The 21134-nt window shown below is 36.2% G+C and overlaps 1 protein-coding gene across 3 annotated transcripts in view; it reads right to left on the reverse strand.

Moving 5' to 3' along the window:
• The window catches only part of LOC121372696 (serine/threonine-protein phosphatase 2A 56 kDa regulatory subunit delta isoform-like), a 48145-nt gene that overhangs the window by 20041 nt on the left and 6970 nt on the right, over positions 1 to 21134 (reverse strand). For all 3 annotated transcript variants that reach the window (XM_041499164.1, XM_041499163.1, XM_041499165.1), the window contains exons 5-10: positions 16187 to 16297; positions 6693 to 6785; positions 5822 to 5952; positions 3626 to 3685; positions 2694 to 2856; positions 536 to 586 (exon numbers count right to left, since the gene is read on the reverse strand). In XM_041499164.1, coding sequence (XP_041355098.1) covers positions 536 to 586; positions 2694 to 2856; positions 3626 to 3685; positions 5822 to 5952; positions 6693 to 6785; positions 16187 to 16297 — 609 coding nt within the window. The remainder of the gene's footprint in view (positions 1 to 535; positions 587 to 2693; positions 2857 to 3625; positions 3686 to 5821; positions 5953 to 6692; positions 6786 to 16186; positions 16298 to 21134) is intronic.

Below are 21134 nucleotides of genomic sequence, written 5' to 3' on the forward strand. Positions count from 1 at the left end.
TATATCTAATTGAAAATCTAGCCTGCAGAAGTTGAGTCAAGCTTTATATTTTGTGTCACTGACCTAAAATATAACAATTTGTTTACTCATCATGTCTTGCCCATGCCCATACATGATAAAACTATAAAACAGGTCACACTACAGAGTATCAAATGAGATACTTTTAATCAATTTAATGAATAATTAATTGCCAATTGCTGAATGTGATCCACTTCATCATGATCACTGCTGCCACTACACTAATTATTTTGTTGCATGGTACAGACATGTACTCATTTTAATATAAACTTGCCAAGTCATCAAATATGAACTGAAGTTTAAACTGACAAGTATTATTACACAATAAATTTGCCATTTAACAAGCCTTTACTGTGGAGAGTGTTGTCAGTCAAACTATTAGTTACACATTTTCAAAAAAAAACCCCACCCCAACTGTCAAAGAGTTAATATTTTTCTTGGCTTAGCTTAAAGACTGTGTATGTCATTTCATATTGATTTTGTAATCATGCTACATCGCTATGCTTCATGTACTTACCTCTTTTGGGCTATGCACCTTGGGCCAGTACTTTAACAGTCCCATGATAACCTGACAAAATTAAAACGATATTAAATTCACACAACAGTCACAGAAAAGGTAAGGAATATTTTACCACATCTCAGCACATTTTAAACTACTGCTATGTTACTAAGATTTACATGTGTGAAAGTTGAAAATTTTGAAAAAAACTAAAAACATTGCTGGGGGCAAAGACCTGGCTGGGGGGGCCAGAGGTCCTGGAAGCTCCTGAGATTTAAGGAAGTCAAAGGGTTATGGGAATAAAAATAACTTTTCATTCACAAAATGCAACTCCTGCAATATCGGGTTTTTAAAGTCAATTTCCCTATCACCACCTTTGTCAACCTCAAACAACCATTCCCACCTCCACTTGTTTTTAGATTCCTTTTCCAAGTCCGTCATGTTATAGCCCGCAGGCAAAAGCGTTTTTTGGTTTTCTCGTCAAACGATTTTGTATAGGACATTTTTTTGAGTGATCCTAAAACAATTAAAGACACGCTAATTCATTGGGTGGCTAAATCAAGCAAGCCAAACAAAAGTATTGTTTTAAACAAATGACAATGACGTATACAGGTCATGACCTTATTTGTTTTCTCGATCTCATTTGACAGGACTGCGATTTGGTGTTTTCCATTGAATGTTGAAAAGAAAAAAGAAAGAAATGTTTTATTTAACGACACACTCAACACATTTTATTTACGGTTATATGGCGTCAGACATATGGTTAAGGACCTCACAGATTTTGAGAGGAAACCCGCTGTCGCCAATTCATGGGCTACTCTTTCCAATTAGCAGCAAGGGATCTTTTATTTGCACTTCCCACAGGCAAGATAGCACAAACCATGACCTTTGTTGAACCAGTTATGGATCACTGGTCGGTGCAAGTGGTTTACACCTACCCATTGAGCCTTGCGGAGCACTCACTCAGGGTTTGGAGTCGGTATCTGGATTAAAAATACCATGCCTCGACTGAGATCCGAACCCAGTACCTACCAGCCTGTTGACAGATGGCCTAACCACGATGCCACCGAGGCCAGTCCGTTTAATGTTGATTGCAATGAGACAGTTTTGCCAGAATCGAACGGAAGGATCGGCGATCTCCGCAAACAACAAATGCGCACCTACTGAAACGTGCACCTGCTAGATCGGGGGACCTTCTCGGAATGAATCGTAACTAAAAATTGGTTGTGGAATCAGACTTTTTGTTGAACTTTGAGAAATTATCTATAAAAAATCGGAGGAGTTGGGTCATACCTCCCTACCCCACCCTGAAAATCTTAACGGATTTACACAATTTGGAAAAACAACCCTTCGAGACCCGGAAAATCCGGCATATGCCAGTAAACTTTCAACCATGGATTTAAAAGAGAAAACAAGATAGATTATATTTTGAGAAAAAACAACAACTCAAAAACACGAGTCTCGGGGCAATTGTTATGTACTCCTATTACAGCAACTGTTTTTATTTGTTAATGTTCAGCATCACTTTATCATGCCATTACTGAGGATTATGGCAAACTCTTTGCCCTTGGTTATTTTGTGGTTTAGCAAGAATCCAATCAAGAGTTGAGTCTGAATGTCAGATTGGGAGGTGTGTGGCCACTGAACCTGGGTTCTCTCTTGCTGACCACTAACAACCAACCATTAACCCCTGTCCGGGACAAACAGCCCTGATGGCTGTAGAATGTTTCCTGGTTAGCAACCTTATGTTTCTATTTATTTCGGAAACATCAGATTCCAGCTTCTTCTTCTCTCTTTTTCCGTAAAAAGTAAATAGAGGAGAGTGACAAAGAGTACCCCTAACTTAGATTATGGGGAGCCTTTTAAGATATTAATTACCACATTGAGCATTGATATTCAATTGAATAAAAACTAAATTAATTCATGGGCTAAAGAGAGCTAAATAATACTCTCCTTCAACTAGTGTCAGTGGAATGACGGGCAAGCGAAAGTGATAGCTACTCCAAAATGGTGACATCTGTTTTCATAAAATAAATTTTAATCTGAAATGCTGACCAATTACTGTTATTTCAGTATGTGGTGTAATTTTGTGCATGTTTTATTTTTGAAATGGGTATCACATTGATACTGTCATGATTGTCATGTTTGTGTTTAATTAGGTTAAGAAGCAACTCACCGGCTCAGTGAGACTGGGATCCTTCTCCAAGAACTGTACCACACAGTAGGCCAGCTGCGGGTGGTACACACTCAGAGACTTCACCTTATGCAGGGGCAGTAATACTTTCAACAAAAATACCTTGTGCTCCTCTTTCAAGGGAAGGGCAAAGCCATTGATTATACTGAAAATAAAACATAAAAACAGATTACAAAAACAACTACAAAAAACCACCACTAAAAATTTAAGTTTCATTTATATTGTAAATTAAAAAACAAAACAAAAACCATTACCTGTGTAATCCCAGGGGCCTAGATTGTGATTTTCAGGTGGTACACAGACTTTTTTGGCATAAAACACATAAAAACAAATTTGTAATCTCAGGTGGTACGCAGCTGTGTAAGTACCTGCATATATGGAAGCTAGGCCCCTGAATCCTATATCTGTGACTGTCAGTAACATCATAGTAGTGTACATAATAAAAGGAATGCATGTTTCACAACACCTCAGCACATTTTAAAGAGTGCCACTTGTCTAACATTCAGATGTTTTGACACATAGGCTATCAAATTGTACAAAAGGATCTTTTATATTAGTTTTCTCACAAACTATAGCCCCACACAACCATCGCAACTCAGGCGAGCACTCTACCACTGAGCTTCATCCCACCCTAGCATAGGTTCAAAGATGTCAACAATGATCTCAATAGAAACCTAAAGTCCGTCCCACAGGGAACACCTTTTTTCATACTATGCAATTTACTATAAATTATTTATTTCTGAGCCGATTGATTTGTAAGTTGCACACACAAATAGTTTTTTTTTTGTTATTTCCAGAACACTTTTACTTTTTTTCTTACATTAAACTAAACTGAAATTATATACATTTTTTTTTTATAGAATGATGGGTCAGACTATAGGGGCTGTTAACATCAGTTCAAAAAACCAACTCACCTTCCCAAAATTTCTAACAACTCTGCTATTCCATTATGATGCTCTGTTTCATAAATAAACCTAAAAAGGAAAAATTTTTATATCATTAGAGACTGAAATATGTCCAGCAAATCCATTAACTGCAGCTTGTGAAAATAACAACTTCAAATTTAAGAAAATCTTTCACTTTTAGTGAAGTCATCTTGTTTTCTCTTTTGTTTTTATCCCACTGCACCCTTTCTTTTTTCTCCTGTGAATTCCATCTTATTTCTTCCTGACAACTTCTATCTTTCAACTTCTTTTGCCATCTACCTCCAAATCCCAGTACTTGTCTCTCCAACCGCAACAGGTGCTTGTCTCTTGTGGCTATCTGTGCCACACACCTGCCATTCCCCATCAGCTATTACTGTGAGCTTAGTCTGACCGCTTCGGGGAGTGTTCAGTAACTACTTCTGGCACTGTTAAGAGGCACTTGTAACCACCTACTATACACCCCTACTACCGGCGGTCGTTAATTAGTGCCAGACCAGCTTTATTAGCAGCAGAGGATGAGGATGCCAGGTGGGTGCAGGGAAATACACAGAGATTGCACCCGTGGAGGAAGTTAAGACAGGTAGGCGATGGTGTGGACAGCTCAGAAGACAGAGTTGGAGGAAACTGACAGAAAGGGTCGAAACAGACTGAAATCGTGGGAGAACTTGGAAAGTTTGTTATATTAAAATAAAAGATAAATGAATGTGTGAGCAGCTTTGAAAGGTTTTGCGAAGTTGTGTAAACTCAGAAACAAACAAACGGAAATAAATTCGGATTTCATGGACAGTGATAAAACGATCAATCAGTATATATTTTTTAATCCGGAATTTCTCCCAAAATTCATTCCAGTTACGATTCAATTCATTTTTATAAACATTCTATTAGGTTTCATGTAAAATCAAGTACTTTTCAAGGCACATGTATGAAAATCAAGTACTTTTCAAGGCCCAATGAAATTTTCGAGGACTTTCCAGGCCCATCTTCAATATTCAAGAACTTTTCAAGATCATGGTTCATACAGGCAAGGACCCATAAAATTCAAGGACTTTTTAAGGACTTTTCAAGGACCTACCGTATGTTTTCAAGGACCATAAATACAAACTTTAACCAGCCTTTTCGAACAATGTTTTTTAATAGAAAATGTATGTTTATATAGACAGTACTGATCCACGCATATTTTCGACACCACGTTTTGTTAAAAATACACTTTCCACTAGGCATGTTTAAATTTGAACATGTGCTTGCAAAAACTTCAAAATCTAAGTGATTCCGTGTCGTCTCGCCTGACTATTGTTTGCAGTTCTCAAAACGAGGCAATAATCGGTAAATCTCGGCTGAGGCATTCAGAACATAGCATTTATCCCGGAATGGGCAGAGTACATTCGGGTCGCGGAATGTCGCGAGTGTTGGAATGAAAATGCGAACACGGAAGTAAAAATGCTAAATTTCTTTCGAGATTGTTCCATAATTTCTGGTTAAAATGACGCGCTAGTCGCACTGACATGAAATTCAAGCACTTTTCATTTCAAACTCCTAAATTCAAGCACTTTTCAAGACCGTGTGAACCATGAAGATCATGCGCACCATGTTTTAAAGAGTGTCACTTGTTGTCTAACATCCAGATATTTTGACACATTAAATAGTAGAAGAGGATCTTCTACATTTACTTTCCCGCAAATCTCAACACACTTTAAACTATGGCTATTGGGAATCTTAACTTATGGTTAATCTGAGAGAGAGAGAGAGAGAGAGAGAGAGAGAGAGAGAGAGAGAGAGAGAGAGAGAGAGAGAGAGAGAGAGAGAGAGAGAGAGAGAGAGACACAGAGACAGAGAGACAGAGAGCTAGTTTGTTAACAATCCTCTACCGCATAACTTTTACCTATGTAACCAATCGATTTTGTACTACACTAACATTCCAAATGTATTTGATCTAAACTGGGGAAGTCTTTTCAGTTTCACTACTGACTTGTTGTACATCAAGGGTCCAAACATTTTTGGAATACATGAATCAGGTCCTGAACGATTCACAAGTACACAGAGACTGCACCCGTGGAGAAAGTTGAGACAGGTAGGTGATGGTGTGGACATTTTTTTTTTTATTACGGTAACGAGAATGACAGGCAGAGGGTGATAGATGAGAAACATGAATGAAAGTGTGAGCCAGTTCACAACACTAATACCTACCTATAAAATATATTGTTGATTTGTTTCCTAATGTAAGCTCGTAGACCCAGGAATTTCCCATATATCCTATGTAAGATAGTCTTCAGGAAATCTCTTTCTCTTGGGTCTTCACTGTCAAATAAATCTAGAAGCTGCAACAAACAAAATATAAAATATGTGAGACATGAGATAAGTCTTTTCAAAAATAGTAACCCAGTCTTATACAATTTTTTGTTTGCTGTATCCCAGGATGACTTAAAAAATAAAATAGTACTTAAGCCGTAATTTTTTAAAAATAAATAATTAATTCAGAAATTATGTTCAACAAACTGACTACTAGAGAGATGCCTCCCCACTTTTATGGCACTGTATGGACGAGTCAGGATATTGTGAACAAATTTTGTACTATATGCACTCCTCCCACCCGCCGTATGCACATCATTCATCCACATTTGGTAGCATGTGAATTTACTCCAGACAACTGGGGAGGGTCATAGCCCAGTAGTAAAGTGCCCACTAAATGCACAGTTGGTCTGGGATCGATCCCCATCGGTGGACACATCGGGCTATTTTTTTATTCCACCTAGTGCACCATGACTGGTATATCAAAGGCTGTGGTATGTGCTATCCTGTCTGTGGGATGGTACATATAAAAGATCCCTTGCAACTAATAAAAATGTGGCGGGTTTCTTCTCTAAAACTATATGTCAAAATTACCAAATGTTTGACATCCAATAGCCGATGATTAATAAATCAATGTGCTCTAGTGGTGTCCAGACAAGAAATACTATTTTCAATTTGGTGATTGTGTTTTCAGTTTTTCCACTGAACTAAACAATAAAACACAACATCAAACACAATAAATAAAATTAGATGCTTCTCATGAATTTACCTGCAAGACAAACTTCTGATCTATATACCGTTTTGCAGTGTTTGGCTGGAAATCTGGGGACTCCAAAAACCGGAGAAAAAACTCGTATACGAGCTGGAATACAAAAATAATGTAATGCAAATTAACACAGGTGCTGTAATTCTGATCTAACAGAGAAAAGACAAAGTTTTAGACATGCAGTATGTCCTTGTTCATAGATCTCAGTTTACCAGGCTCAGTTACTTTGGATTAACTCCAGTGCATCAACAGTTTCAACATTCGTCCATCCTTCATTACTTTCAATCTCCACTATTTAAAACTGTCATTAACTTATAAACCATCCATATCTTTTAGAACAATAGCAAAGTAAAACACTACTGCGTGTATCTCTTAAATTTTTTTATTCATGTTTTGGTGTGGGTTTTTTAGCCAGCCCGATTTTGTCGGTCAGTCAGGCAAGGGCAAAGTAGGTACATTTTTATTAATGTCAAAACACACCGTTATAAAATACTGCAATTGACACTTAAAAAAGTTGCTGTCTGTTTGAATACAGCTATGTAACCGATATGAATTTACAAAGGTGTTTTGTTTTTTATCAAATGTTACATTAAGGACAGACCACACCAGTGCAGTGTCATAATGACATTCACACTAAAAAACAGCAAAGCCTACAAGTAATGGAGTCATTGATTATTCATCTGTGATGTCACAGAACTAGTGACAGAATCGTTACTCTCTGTAGCCAATTCATATTAAATGACAGAATGGCATGTCAATAACATGTATTGTGTTTACCAACTGCAGCGATATAAGTAGTATTTTAATTTACATATACACATTGTTTACCATAATATGTAGCTATATATTCATGTTACATGTTTTTTTGGCAGAGCTCAAAATGTTTCTAAAATTTACATGCCACAGAAAATGTATCAATCACACTTTCTCCTCTCCCACTTGACACACTTTTCGTGTGTTCGTTATCATAGTTAAATAGATTTTTTCTAGTTTTAGCAAGAAAAGAAAATTTAAAATATATCAATTTGGGGCTCACTTGACATTGGGTATATATGCACTTAACATAATTACTTATCCGAAATGACAGTTCCAGTGTCGAGTTGGTAAGACAAAGAGCAATGAGAATTTTCAATATCAAATCTGAAAACTAATCATCATGCAAAAAGTCAGTTATTACCATCCCCATCTGAATGTTAATATTAGCATTTACTCATTTGAATATTGCAGCAAATAAATGGCGGTACTTAAATGTTTGTTTACAACAGTTATGCCTAGACCAAAGTTAGTGCTGGGTAGGACCCAATGTCAGTCACATAATTTTGTATACTTTGCAAAGTAAAGTAAACATTATTTAGCAGTTAACAGTGCTGGGGAAAGTGCTGTATCCATCCAAAATGCCCAGTATTAATAATTTGTGACTAGTGAGTAATGGGCAGCCCTAACCAGCACTAGCTTATCCCTGAACATCTCAGAACACTACATATATTTGTCAATTTACTAAGGTGTGTCAATTTTGACTCATCGTCCAGAGTTTAGAAACCAACTGCCCCTAACAACAAAGGATATTTTATACAGTTTGCCGCAAACAGGACACCATCAAAGTTAATGATATATCAGTATGTGTGTATGGGCTGGAAAGTGAAAACTTCAACCATTTATTCATAACACAAAACTGCCACCAATATAATATATATATATATATATATATATATATATATATATATATACATATGGGCTCAAATATACGGGGTAATATTTTTTCGATCTCTGCACAGTGTGCAGATTGCTTCTACAGCCACTGATTGGTTGGCTTAAAAATCATGACATTTGGTTGGTTGCTTGCCATGGCTGGAACTTCACTTTCATTCATATAATGTTTCCATTCATGAGTCAGATTACACGTACGTTATACGATCTACAAAGATTTTACAAAAACAAATGGACAAATGAAACAAATTTGTTTCGTAAACAGGAAATGGTATATTTTCATAAACAGCAGCTTTAGTAATAGGCCTATACAAAAATAATTATTTTCAAATGAAAATACAGTTGTATTATTTTGTACTGTAAACATTTAGCTGTAAAAAGAATTCCGTTATGCTATGACATCACTTACATTATGTCATGTAATGTGCGTAATACTATATGACGTAATGGCTGATGGCTTTGTTGTAGACTGCAGAGGAATTTTTACATTAAAAATCAGTTAAAATTGACAATGGGTAATAAAGAGAATAACCCAACTTGCTACGAGGAGTTATGAATCATCTGTCCCTCATGCCCTTTGGCTTGGGTTTTACAACATTCACACACTCGGGACAGATAATTAATTCCTTGTAGCTTGTTAGTTATTTTATATATATATATATATATATATATATATATATATATATATATATATATATATATATATATATATATATATATATATATATATATATTTAGAGAATAACTAACGAGCTACGAGGAATTATGAATTATCTGTCCCGAGTGAATGAATGTTGTAAAACCGAGCCTTTGGCGAGGGTTTTACAACATTCATTCACGAGGGACAGATAATTCGTAACTCCTCGTAGCGAGTTGGTTATTCTCTTTATTACCCATTGTCAATTTTAACTGATTTTTAATGTAAAAATTCCTCTGCATTCTACAACAAAGCCATCAGCCATTACGTCATATAATCTTACGCACATTACATGACGTAATGTAAGTGACGTCATAGCATAACGGCGTTCTTTTTACAGCTAAATGTTTACAGTACAAAATAATACGACTGTATTTGCATTTGAAAATAATTATTTTTATATATTACTAAAGCCGCTGCTTATGAAACTATACCATTTCATGTTTATGAAACAAATGAGTCTATTTGTTTTTGTAAATCTTTGTAGATCGTATAACGTACGTGTAATCTGACTCATGAATGGAAACATTATATGAATGAAAGTGAAGTTCCGGCCATGACAAGCAACCAACCAAATATCGTGATTTTTAAGCCAGCCAATCAGTGGCTGTAGAAGCAATCTGCACACTGTGCAGAGATCGAAAAAATATTACCCCGTATATCTGAGCCCATATGGGTAATAAATAAAATTATATATATATATATATATATATATATATATATATATATATATATCTGTATTAAGTATGGACTGTCATTGAAGGAAATATCAATTTCTTCGGTCCATAAAACCTGATACGGCCAGAAATGTGGTCAATAATTATGTTTTTACATAATGATGTCCATAGCACTCATATATTTCTGTGGTTTATCATAATCGAAATATGCCAATGCTTATATAATTCCCCACACAATGCATTCTGATGAGATTTAATGACATCACGTAATCCTACGACATTGTATGACAAGCATAGGAATGAGGAAATAAACAGTTGAAACATTACCAAGACAAAAATTTAATTAGAGACACTATGATCAGCAGGGGCTGGACATAGCCCAGTGGTAAAGTGCATGCCTGATGTGTGGTCGGTCTAGGATCAATCCCCGTTGGTGGGTCCACTGAGCTATTTCTCGTTACTAATGGAAAAATGTAGCAGGTTTCCTCTCTATGACTGTGTCAAAATGAACATATATTTGACATCCAATAGCCGATGATTAATAAATCAATGTGCTCTAGTGGTGTCGTTAAACAAAACAAAAGTTAATTTTCTTCTTTTGACATTTCCCAAAGAAACTTGCATAAAAATTGTCAATGTCATTCGAGAAATAAAAAACAGAAAACTTTCATTTTAATTTATTTGTATGCTTATATCTAACTAAGGTCCAAGCATTCTATGATCAGCAAGAGTTTCAAAACATATTAATAACAAAATAAAGAATAAAATGTGATACATTTCAACATACACGTAAACTGAACAGTTACTGATTACCTCCAACTGCATTCTTTATTTGTAATGTGTTCATAGAATCCAGGACCCATATTCACAAATTATCGTAAGCCTAGTTTTACACGTAAACGTAAATCTACGACTGAAGAGCTATTCACGAAACCACGAAAACGTAAGTTACGTGTAAAGTTGGACGTAAATATAAGAGTGCCTCAGGTTGCAACTAACGCTGCACGTAAGTTGTGTACATATAATAAATCAAGCAAGATCGCCGTTGTTTACTATTATTTACGGAAACTAGCAGCATTTCCAATAAATGAAGCAGTTTGCTATGGCGAACGCCCACGGATTGAACATATTTTTGTTCGTGATCGAACGGATGTTTTCGACTTGGCCAATTTCTCCTGAGTTATCTTTTCCTTTTTAAGAAATGTCCTCAAGTTCGTACCAAAACGCGGATCCCCACCAATACCAAAATGCCAAGGTTCACTGTTCGCAATGTTATTGTTAGCAGACGACAAACAAAATTGCGTTTTGCGCATTTGTTATTTACCCAGTAGCCATCGTTTCTAATGTGTTTTTATTAATTACTCCAGTGAGAATGTTACATCGTAGATTTACGTCCAACTAAGTTACGTTTACATTTACGACCATCTTTGAGAATAAGGTGCTTCTTGCACGTAAACGTAAATCTACGGCACACGTAAGTGCTAGTCGTAGACGTAAATTTACACTTTTTTGTGAATATGGGTCCAGGGAGTGCCGAATCCAATTGCGTTTTGATGTATCATATACGTTTCTAAATCTGCGAGATATTTCTTACAAAATTTGGCGATTATTGACCTTGTCGTTGTAGTATTTGCAGAATTAAACTCAGAAGGAATGAATAAAGATCTTATCTTTTTTGTGAGGGACAGCAAAGCATTTTGTCACAAGCTTGTGGTTGTTTACATTAGAATTAGCAGTTGACATTGCATTACGTTGCCTACTCATTAAAGCCGCACACCCTAGTTCCATCCAGTGAAAATTATAAATTGGTTAATCTACAAACCTGTAACACACTTAGATCACGTTTTTATCAAATGGAGTGAAAAAGCAGGTTTTATATCGATAAATACCATGGGAATCCCCATGTCCCAATTGCTTGAAATAATTTTGAAAGTTAGTATTCTGATGTCACCGGTAGATGTCGCTCGAAGCACAACAAGGCCTACGTCACGACAAATTTCACAGAGTGCGCACAGACTTGAGGTGCGTTCTTTTCACCTCTCCTGGACATGTTCCAACTGTTCTGTCCTGGTTGTATCCCCTCTCCAGAAATCGTAAGACTTAGCAAAATTATTGGTTTTAAGGGTTTGTAACGTTTTGTATTGACACTTACTTGTCTGAACTTTATTGTTACTGAAAATGTTCACGAATTGTGAAGAAAAATCTCACAAATGAACAACAACAAATCGGATGTTGATTGCGCGAACCGTGCACGAGAAAACAAACCGAACCAAAATGATAACGTAGAGGCACTGATTTTCCATTTCAGATTTTTCCCTTTTCCGTTTCATAATGTTACAAAATCCATTTTTTTTCCGTTTCAGTATTAAACAAATTCTGTTTTTGTTTCACACAGACTTCGGACATTTTCGGTTTTCTTTATGATATTATCGAGAAAATAATTACAAACGATCACACTATAAACCACTTCCCTTATATAATTTATTTTGAACAAAGCCTGGCATACTACTGCATTGGTTAAATCTCCCAAGGCAATATCACTTTTGCTCGGACCGATGAGACTGTATCACTATTTACGCATTGTCATGTGACTGATCTACGACCAATAAAAATACAGATATATTTTCATTATGTATTTTCTATACATATATATATATATATATATATATATATATATATATACACACACATAATTTCTCATTCAGCCTGAACAGGATAAAAGGAGGTCAAATGAGATACTTTGTAATGTAGCCATGTGTGTGACGTCAAAAGTCATATCCTGCTACTACATACCTGCCAATTGTAATGAAATGAAAATCCTAATAATCAAACGAAGCGAGGAGGCGCTAGAGGGGGGGTGTTAAACTTCATTGATGACTTCTGTTTTGGAGAATAGGATTCATCAGACATTTTTTGTTTTTGCCGGCTTGGATGACACGAGCGACGATTTGGTCGAAATTTATTCTCTGTGTGACATAACATGTAATTCACTAATAAGACCAGTGTAATACCTGCGTACTACAAGCAGGTCAAACTTAAAAGGACCGATTTAAGGACTCACTAAAAAAAAAAATTGTTTATAATAAAGGGATATACAGTGAAACCCCCTCAAAACCGGACCCTCAGTAAACCGGAATTTCCTCAAACACGGACGTTTTACACGGTCCCCAGTGTTTGAGATTAAATTTTTTGGCCAGTATCCCAATTGGATACTAACATTTCAAAATCTGGTATCCCACCTGAGAATCTAGTATTATATGGCATCCCGGTGGGATACTGGGTTCTTGAAGTCTGGTATCCAAAATTAAATTCTGGTATCCCTGGGATATCAGGATACCGTTAAACTTGAACACTGGTCCCGTGATTTGTATCTTTTAATACTAAAATTTACCCCTCTAAACTGCACCGGACGAAATTATCTCGTCCCATTGTGGTTCTTTAATGCAAATTTTACCTCAGAAAACCAAACGGTCACACCGTCGTCAATCAGTACTACATTACTTTAACTTTGAATACCCACTCAGCCGATAACGTGATTGCATACGCAAAGCTAATTACATGTGCGCATGCTCCAGTGTTACTGTTGTGTAGTTGACAAATACCAATTAAGGGATTAATTAAAAGCTTTGATGTTTAAATAACTGGAGGAAACACATGTACTCCCTTTATTCTTAGCTCGATTGTTACAAAGTTAGATTAATTTACGAATTTAACAGCTCCTACAGGTACTTCTCACGATTACCGCAATGAACGGCAAAGCAACTAGGAATTTAATTAATTTTTCCAATTGTTTGAACCCTTTTTTTTTTTTTTCCTTCTTTTTTTCTTTGCAGTTTATTTAACACAATAAAGAGTAACCAAGAGTAAAATTATTTGGCTTGGTTTGGTGGGAAATTTGTCAACAGTGTTTCATTTTAGTATCTACTTTGGACATGTCGCAATGTCCAGCGAAACACCGCCATGTTGAATTACCACTTGATGATAACTTAAAATAATTCGAAAGTTCAAAAGTGTACCTATTTTATTGGCAGTTTTATTAGTTACTATATCAGTAGAGAACAACCACCAACAAATGGTTTATCTCAATACTGAAACCTCTGTAAACTGGATACCCTCAAAAAACGGACTCTTTCCTTGATCCCATGGCTGTCCGGTTTTGAGGGGTTTCACTGTACTATTTTTAGAATTTGTAGGGCAGAATGGGAATTAAAAAAATCGTAATTATTCCACCGAAATCATAACAGTTGGCAAGTATGCTACTATACGGATAAGACTGCTTTTAGGCCAAACAAAAAAAATTGTTTGTTTCCGGTCACCCGACCGACCCTAAATTTTGCCACTGACCCTGAACTTTTTTGGGGTGGGGTGGGGTGGGGTGAAGCACAGAGAAGTTGTGGTCGCGGATCGACAAAGCAGACGACAGAAGTACTCAAGTAGGATAACTCTTACACGTCAGTGTGTGTGTTAAATGGATGTTTGGGGGGGGGTGTGTGTGTGTGGGGGGGGGGCAACAGCGATGGTTTTTATACACCCCCACTGAAATTGGAATCATTAACCAGTGTTCTACGTTGCGACCAAAATGGTCGCCAATGCAACCAAAATGTTGGCGTGGCGACCGATTGAATTTATTATCGTCGCCATCTGGCGACTGACTCCAAAAACGTCTAAGTATTAAATTATTTGCCATGTGCGTTCAGAGTCCTAGCAGCGAAAACAAATGAAATTTGTTGACATCATTGTGCAGTCGGAACATTTCACTATTTACGAAGTTGTCCGATTGATCACTGTGAATTCTGTATTAATTGTCGGTACAATTCGGAACTCATCGTTGATTTTAGTAATTTGGCGAAAACAATCCAGATACTTACAACACATTCATAAATGATACAAAATGAGTAGTGTCGCACTGTGGCGAGTAACATTTTAAGCTTGGCTAGTAAATTTTGTTTGTCCACTAGCCAAAGAAGAGTAAGTTATAAAACCGAGTGTAGAACACTGTTAATAACACATGCTTTTATTAGGTACCACGGTAACTGGTGACACACAAGATCGCATGACAGTACGGTAACGTGTGTGGCGATTAAAGGGCTTTTATTACAAACTGCTAAATACTGTAGGCATATAGAGGAAAATATATCGTATTATCGTAACACCAGTCATCTCATACAATGTAGGTTTATTTTCCAAAAAAACAACGTGTGATCTCAACAAAACAAAGGATTTCTCGATACCACATGCACAGACTTCAGTCATCGCGTTTTTTCCACATGCAAAGGTGAAGGTCATTTGAAGAAGACTTGGTACAATTTTCGTTGTTGGCTACTGCTTAGGCCTAGTACCCAGAATTTGTAATATACACGGGTGTAGCCTGTAGGAAGATATCAAAAAGTGGGGTGGGTGGGTACACACACGTATATAAAATTAATATATAAACCATTGATGCCGCTTCCTACGCCAGTGATGTAGATAGGCCTATCAACTGCTGAGCATGGGTAATAATTAAATAAACGGAATATTCAAGAATAACCACTAACATTAAACAATTCACATTTATTTCAGTGTTTCAGTTAATTGGGAATAAATTAATTTGAGTGATTTTAGCATGGGTCCGTTCAATAGGCTAATAAACATTAAAACTATAAGTCCGTCCCACAGGGAACGCCTTAGCCCGAGTACTCTGACTGTAAGAGAGCTGGACGGAAATTTGAACATAAACACGCTCTCATTATTTATGTCCAAATGTCCGTCTAGCTCTCTTACAGTCAGAGTACTCGGGTTAGGAACGCGTTTTTTATTACTATGAAATTTACTACAAGTTATTCATTTCTAAGCTGATTGATTTGTAAATTGCACACAAAGTTAGTATTGTTTTGTTATTTCCAATACAAGTTGGACAAATCTGTGAAGTTTTGGTGCAGTCATCTACTGACTGGATAAATCTGTGAACTTTTTGTGCAAACATCTACTTGGACAAATTTGTGCAGTCATCCTCTGACAAAACTGGACAAAGCTGTGAAGTTTCTGTGCAGTCATCTACTGACTTTTATTGGTGAAAGGAATAGTTTGAACTTTTTTTGTTTTCCTGTCTTTTGAAAATGGCATGTGAAACTTAAAACTGACATTGACAGTGAGATTGTTTTTATTTCTGTGTCTGCAAAGAGTAAACTAAGATTTTTCAGACAGCTTGCCTTCATGTCTTTCATCTTGAGACTGAGTTTTTCTCTGGCAAACACATTTAAGGTAGGGTAACCTTTCTTGGAACTAAAAAAAAACAACAACAAAAAAATCCTACCTACCTACCCTACTTTTTTTGGCCATGTTACCTGAAACAAACTTCTTTTTTTTTTGGCATTATCAGTCATCATATTCTGTCAATAGAAATGGTGGCTGCAGGATAAAATCCTATAAGTGATCACCTGTAAATGTGGCCAGGCTGCTTCTAGCGTCGGCTCATCTTCTTCTGGATCAAACTCGGCTCCACTTGGGTTAGATGAAGGCGGAAGTGTCCGGAAGAGATTCATGGAAAACTGAAATGCACAAAAAACATCAATGTTTGCATTATTTACCGACTGTATATCCAGTTTTCCAAATTAGGTCAGAGCCAAAAGAGAGGGTGACTGGAGCGTACAGAAATTGAACGGAGGCAGGGCATTGGAGGGTGACATCCTTCCTCTTGATATAGTAGAAGTTCAAAATCTTAGATAACTGGAAATCGATTCACGTAAGTTTTACTTAGGTAACCGATTGTTCGGTTACATAAATTAAAATATAGTTCTAGTAACCAATGAGTTAGACCTACCTAACTGTAAAACACTGGAACTACAGTTCTATGCTACATTGGTGGTATTAAAAAAAATAAACTGTTTTTCAATTTGACTTCTGATAGGATACTTTTAATTTTAGAAATTAATTGTTCACCACGTAACCAATTGGCAGTTCACGTGATTTTAAAGTTGCGTAACTGATATGCAAACAGAACAACGGTGCTTGTAAAATATTGTGCCCTGCTAATGTCTATTTGAACCACTATATTATACACTGGTGGCACCTAAGTCTGCGCACCTAAGCATTTGTGTTATATTTTAAAGTTAAAATATTTCTTTAAAAATATTTGTTTCACAGCCACAGTACAATGGAACAATAAACATGTTACAACCAAAGTTATTTTAATTTTAATGTTTTTTAAATTTAAGTAATGAACGCATTTTTAGTGGGACCCCCCCCCTGCATTTACTGGCCTGCATGACGGCACGTAAGTCTGCGCAGCAAACATTAAAACAACCACTTCTGTCGCTAATGTTTACATAAAACAGCAATAAACAATGGATTCGACTTTTTATAAATTCTAAATAACAAACACTTCCTGTTATGGTCTGTTTCAGAAACATTTAGATTGTGCAAATGAGATAAATATAAATGGTGTTCCATGCTCCTTAGACAAAATGACAATATAAAAAAAGCCAATGTGAAAACAATTGATCATTATTCAACACAAATTGTCTGTTATTAACTGTGTAAATGAGCACAAATAGTGTTCATTAGACATATAGGACAATCAATGATAATTTTGAAACAGACTACAGCTAAAATAGGCCATGCTGTAAGTGCAATCTTCAAAGTCCATGTGCAGCCATTCTGCACTGTGTAACTCGGAGGGAAATTCAAAATATGCTTGGATGTTTACGTTAACAGATAAAATAAGACATTCGTTTCATTTATGGATTCATAAATTACAATAAGGTATGTATTGAAGCTTCTATGTAAACTTGTGTAAGTTGATATACAAGGTTGATCATTACAACGTTGACAGACACGTGTTGACAGGTGACAGAAAAACATGTTGATCGAGGCTGGCAAAAGTATACTTTTAGTGCATTAATTCAGAGGGTTTTTTCAATAAAATTGTTATCGACCATTTTATACATATATTCACAATCAAGATGTGTTGTTTTAACAACGGTTTTGTGAATTAATTTAACGTTGTTCGTTTGTTTACAAATATACCCCGACACTTGTTTCAAGACGTAATGTAACGTCATTAACGTGCGCAGACTAAGGTGACATGAGTGTATATAGATTGCTGTCAACGGCAAGTATTTCATGATTGCAAATCTGTGTTCACCACCAGGCCCCTAAAATGTCTATCAAATGGGGAGATCGACCAAATCAAACAGAACTTGTGTAGAGGATGTGGCCTGACGAGCTGAGTGCTGAAAATGTGTAGCTCATGATAGGAGGTATGGGGGTCCTTCCCCAGAAATATCTGGAATATTTACCCCTTCTTTAATGCTATCCTGGCATGTTCTTGCTGCTTTTCAAGGAGTTTTAAACTGATGCTTTTTGGTTTCGTTAATAACATTTATTTGACCAGAGTTCACCCTGTCCACTGTCCCAAGTGGATACAGTCTTTAATGTTTGGCTAAGAAAATGTTCTTTAAAGTAATCACATTTTAATAACTTTCAAGAAAATACAGTCAAACCCGCTTATTATTATAGTTAACACATGCAGTTGGATATATATAAATGTAATATTTTTTTAATAATAATGGAAAAATTAAAATTATAATTAGTGATGTTTTTGTTTTAATCTGCCAGAAATCGATATTATTTTTTAAGTCTTTGTTACCTGTTGTTACTGGGCGTAGTTGTCTGATAAACATAAACGTTAATGAGATCAACTTAAAACAACAGAACCATCACACAGTTCATCAGTGCACATTTACAAAATGACGTCACTTTCCGGAATTACTGGGCCGTTGATTGACCGAATGCACCTTAGTGGTAGAATTACGTGACCATGTACGATGTTGCAGTGAAGACGGATCTGGTGTTCTTTCCATCACAAAAGGTGTGGCAAGCTTTGGCATTATTTGTGATCTCCGAATAATGACGTGGCTATTGTTAAGCAATTAAAGTTAAACTCGGCCAGTGAGTCATTATCAGTTCCAGCAATCTACATTGCATGCATGACCGTTCTAACACAATTGACTGACCTTCATGCTGTGGTCCGACTGATTGGTGTCTAACAGACACCCGACGTATACAAAACAAATTCTACACTACATAAATTTGTTTGTTAAACCGGATATTCAGCTTCCGGAACTGGACGACCATTATCTAAACCAAGTTCTAAAAAATAAAGACAATATGCTTCACTTGACCGGACGTAATTTGTTCCAACTGATCAAAATATTTTTATAACTTGCTCCGAATTCGTTCAACCATGGCTAGTATACAGCAGTATCCACTATCATGGCCAGTAAACACCAATAGACAATTAACATCTCCCAACGAGTACGTCTAATTGTTGGTTCTTCGTTCGATAGTTTTCCTTCAACGTGGCAATGACATGGATCTGTGATATAGCATACCGTTTTGTTAACATGTTCATTGCCTTTATAAAATGTAATTAATAAAACTAAGACCAATTGTCACTGGTAAAAGTATTTCTAGACTTCAAAAGTTGGCTAATACACGGCAATATATGGTACCTGTTGTTGAGATGGCTTCTGATTAACAGCAGTGTATTGCAAACAAAACATTAGGAGTTAGGGTTATTCAATTTAATTATGTCATTCTTAAATCTTGTAGTAGAACATTGTGATTGACACTACACGCGTTGACTGGCGATTACAGTCGGCTTACCACACACGTGACACAGTGAACACAAACAAAACAGATTAATCGGCGATTTATTTCAGATTTTTTGCTTCAGACTTGCTCAGTACTTTGTGACATTAATTTAGCACCAAAAAAATTAAATCTTAGTTATTTTCACTTGCAAATAGTAGTCCATGCAATTAACCTGATGTTTTGTAGTGTTAAAAGAGCAAATGTTTCCAATGTTGGGTAAAAATAGTCGATTAACCAAATTATGCTATAAACCGATTTGCAAATAAATGGAGTTGACTGTACTTTACATGTTGGCTAAAACAAAATTTCTTTCAGTTTGAGCCCTGTTTGACCCAGCCAGTGAAATGAACTACAGACAGTAATGTCAATGGGTTATGAACGTACATTTTCCAATTTCCCCCATAGCCCTATAATGGCATTTGAAAACTCGAATTTGCAAGAATTGCAGGAATGGTCCCAGTGGCCACTAAAACATTGTAAACCCTGTAAATGAAGCAAATTTTCATGCCTGTAATTAAACTCAGTCTTAAATAATGTAAATGTCTGTCTGCTGTCTGTCGCTCTCTCCAAAGCAACCAAAGAAAGAAATGTTTTATTTAACGACGCACTCAACACATTTTATTTACGGTTATATGGCGTCGGACATATGGTTACGGACCACACAGATTGAGAGAGGAAACCCGCTGTAGCCACTTCATGGGCTACTCTTTTCGATTAGCAGCAAGGGATCTTTTATATGCACCATCCAAAGCAACCGGTGCCCCCAACTGGTATATTAAAAGGTGTGGTAGGTGTGGTCCTGTTTGTAGAAAAATGCATAGAAAAGATCCCTTGCTACTAATGAAAATGTAGCATGTTTTCTCTGAAAGTATATGTCAAAATTACATTGCATTTTAAAGGGACACACCCTAGTTACAGAGTTGTTTTTCGCTATTAAACCCCATTTTTCACAAATAAAATTGCACTTTACTTACATTTTATTATTTAGCATACCGTATATCTTCGCCTATAAGTCAAATTTTTTTCACCCAAAAATTATTTTATAACTTGGGGGGTCGACTTATAAAAGGGTAAAAAAATATCACCACAAAATATTACTGTTTTGGGGATTATTTTACAAGTTTTATTGTTGAAGTATGCCATGTATTTATACTCAAATATGTTAATTTGACACATTTATTTTTTATAACCTATTTTGTTTGGCATTAGAACGGTTTTGGTTATGCGAAAAGGCGTACGATCTCACTCACATGCCAAGACAACAGTCCACTTAGTTAAATTAACAGTCATAACTAATAGTAAAAATGTAAACAATACTAACTACCTGTTGCCTGAGTTTATTTTGAAATCTGGTCACTGGCATTAATGGTTGTTCAAACAATGTTTTGGCGGTGATTAACTTCATGAATATTACTAAGCTTTCCCTTAAAATAGACTGATCTCTGCAGTTCACTTATCTAGAGCAATAGGGACACACATCATTTGGTACAAAAACCAGTGTACTTTCCAGAGTTATCCTCCTTACATGTATTAATATGGCGGCAAAACGTGATACTTTCAGTTTTATCGTAGTGATCTGTTGTCAGTGTTTATAAATAAAGTTGTTGTCTGTGCACAAAACCATCTGTACAGTACTATACAGTAACAGTCAAACAGCTTTCACTCTCTACTAAGGGAATATTTCGTTTTGATGCTATGTAATAATGATAGTTTGATTGGAATAGTCTGATC

This window comes from Gigantopelta aegis, chromosome 4, assembly GCF_016097555.1.
Source record: "Gigantopelta aegis isolate Gae_Host chromosome 4, Gae_host_genome, whole genome shotgun sequence".
Taxonomy (NCBI): domain Eukaryota; kingdom Metazoa; phylum Mollusca; class Gastropoda; order Neomphalida; family Peltospiridae; genus Gigantopelta; species Gigantopelta aegis.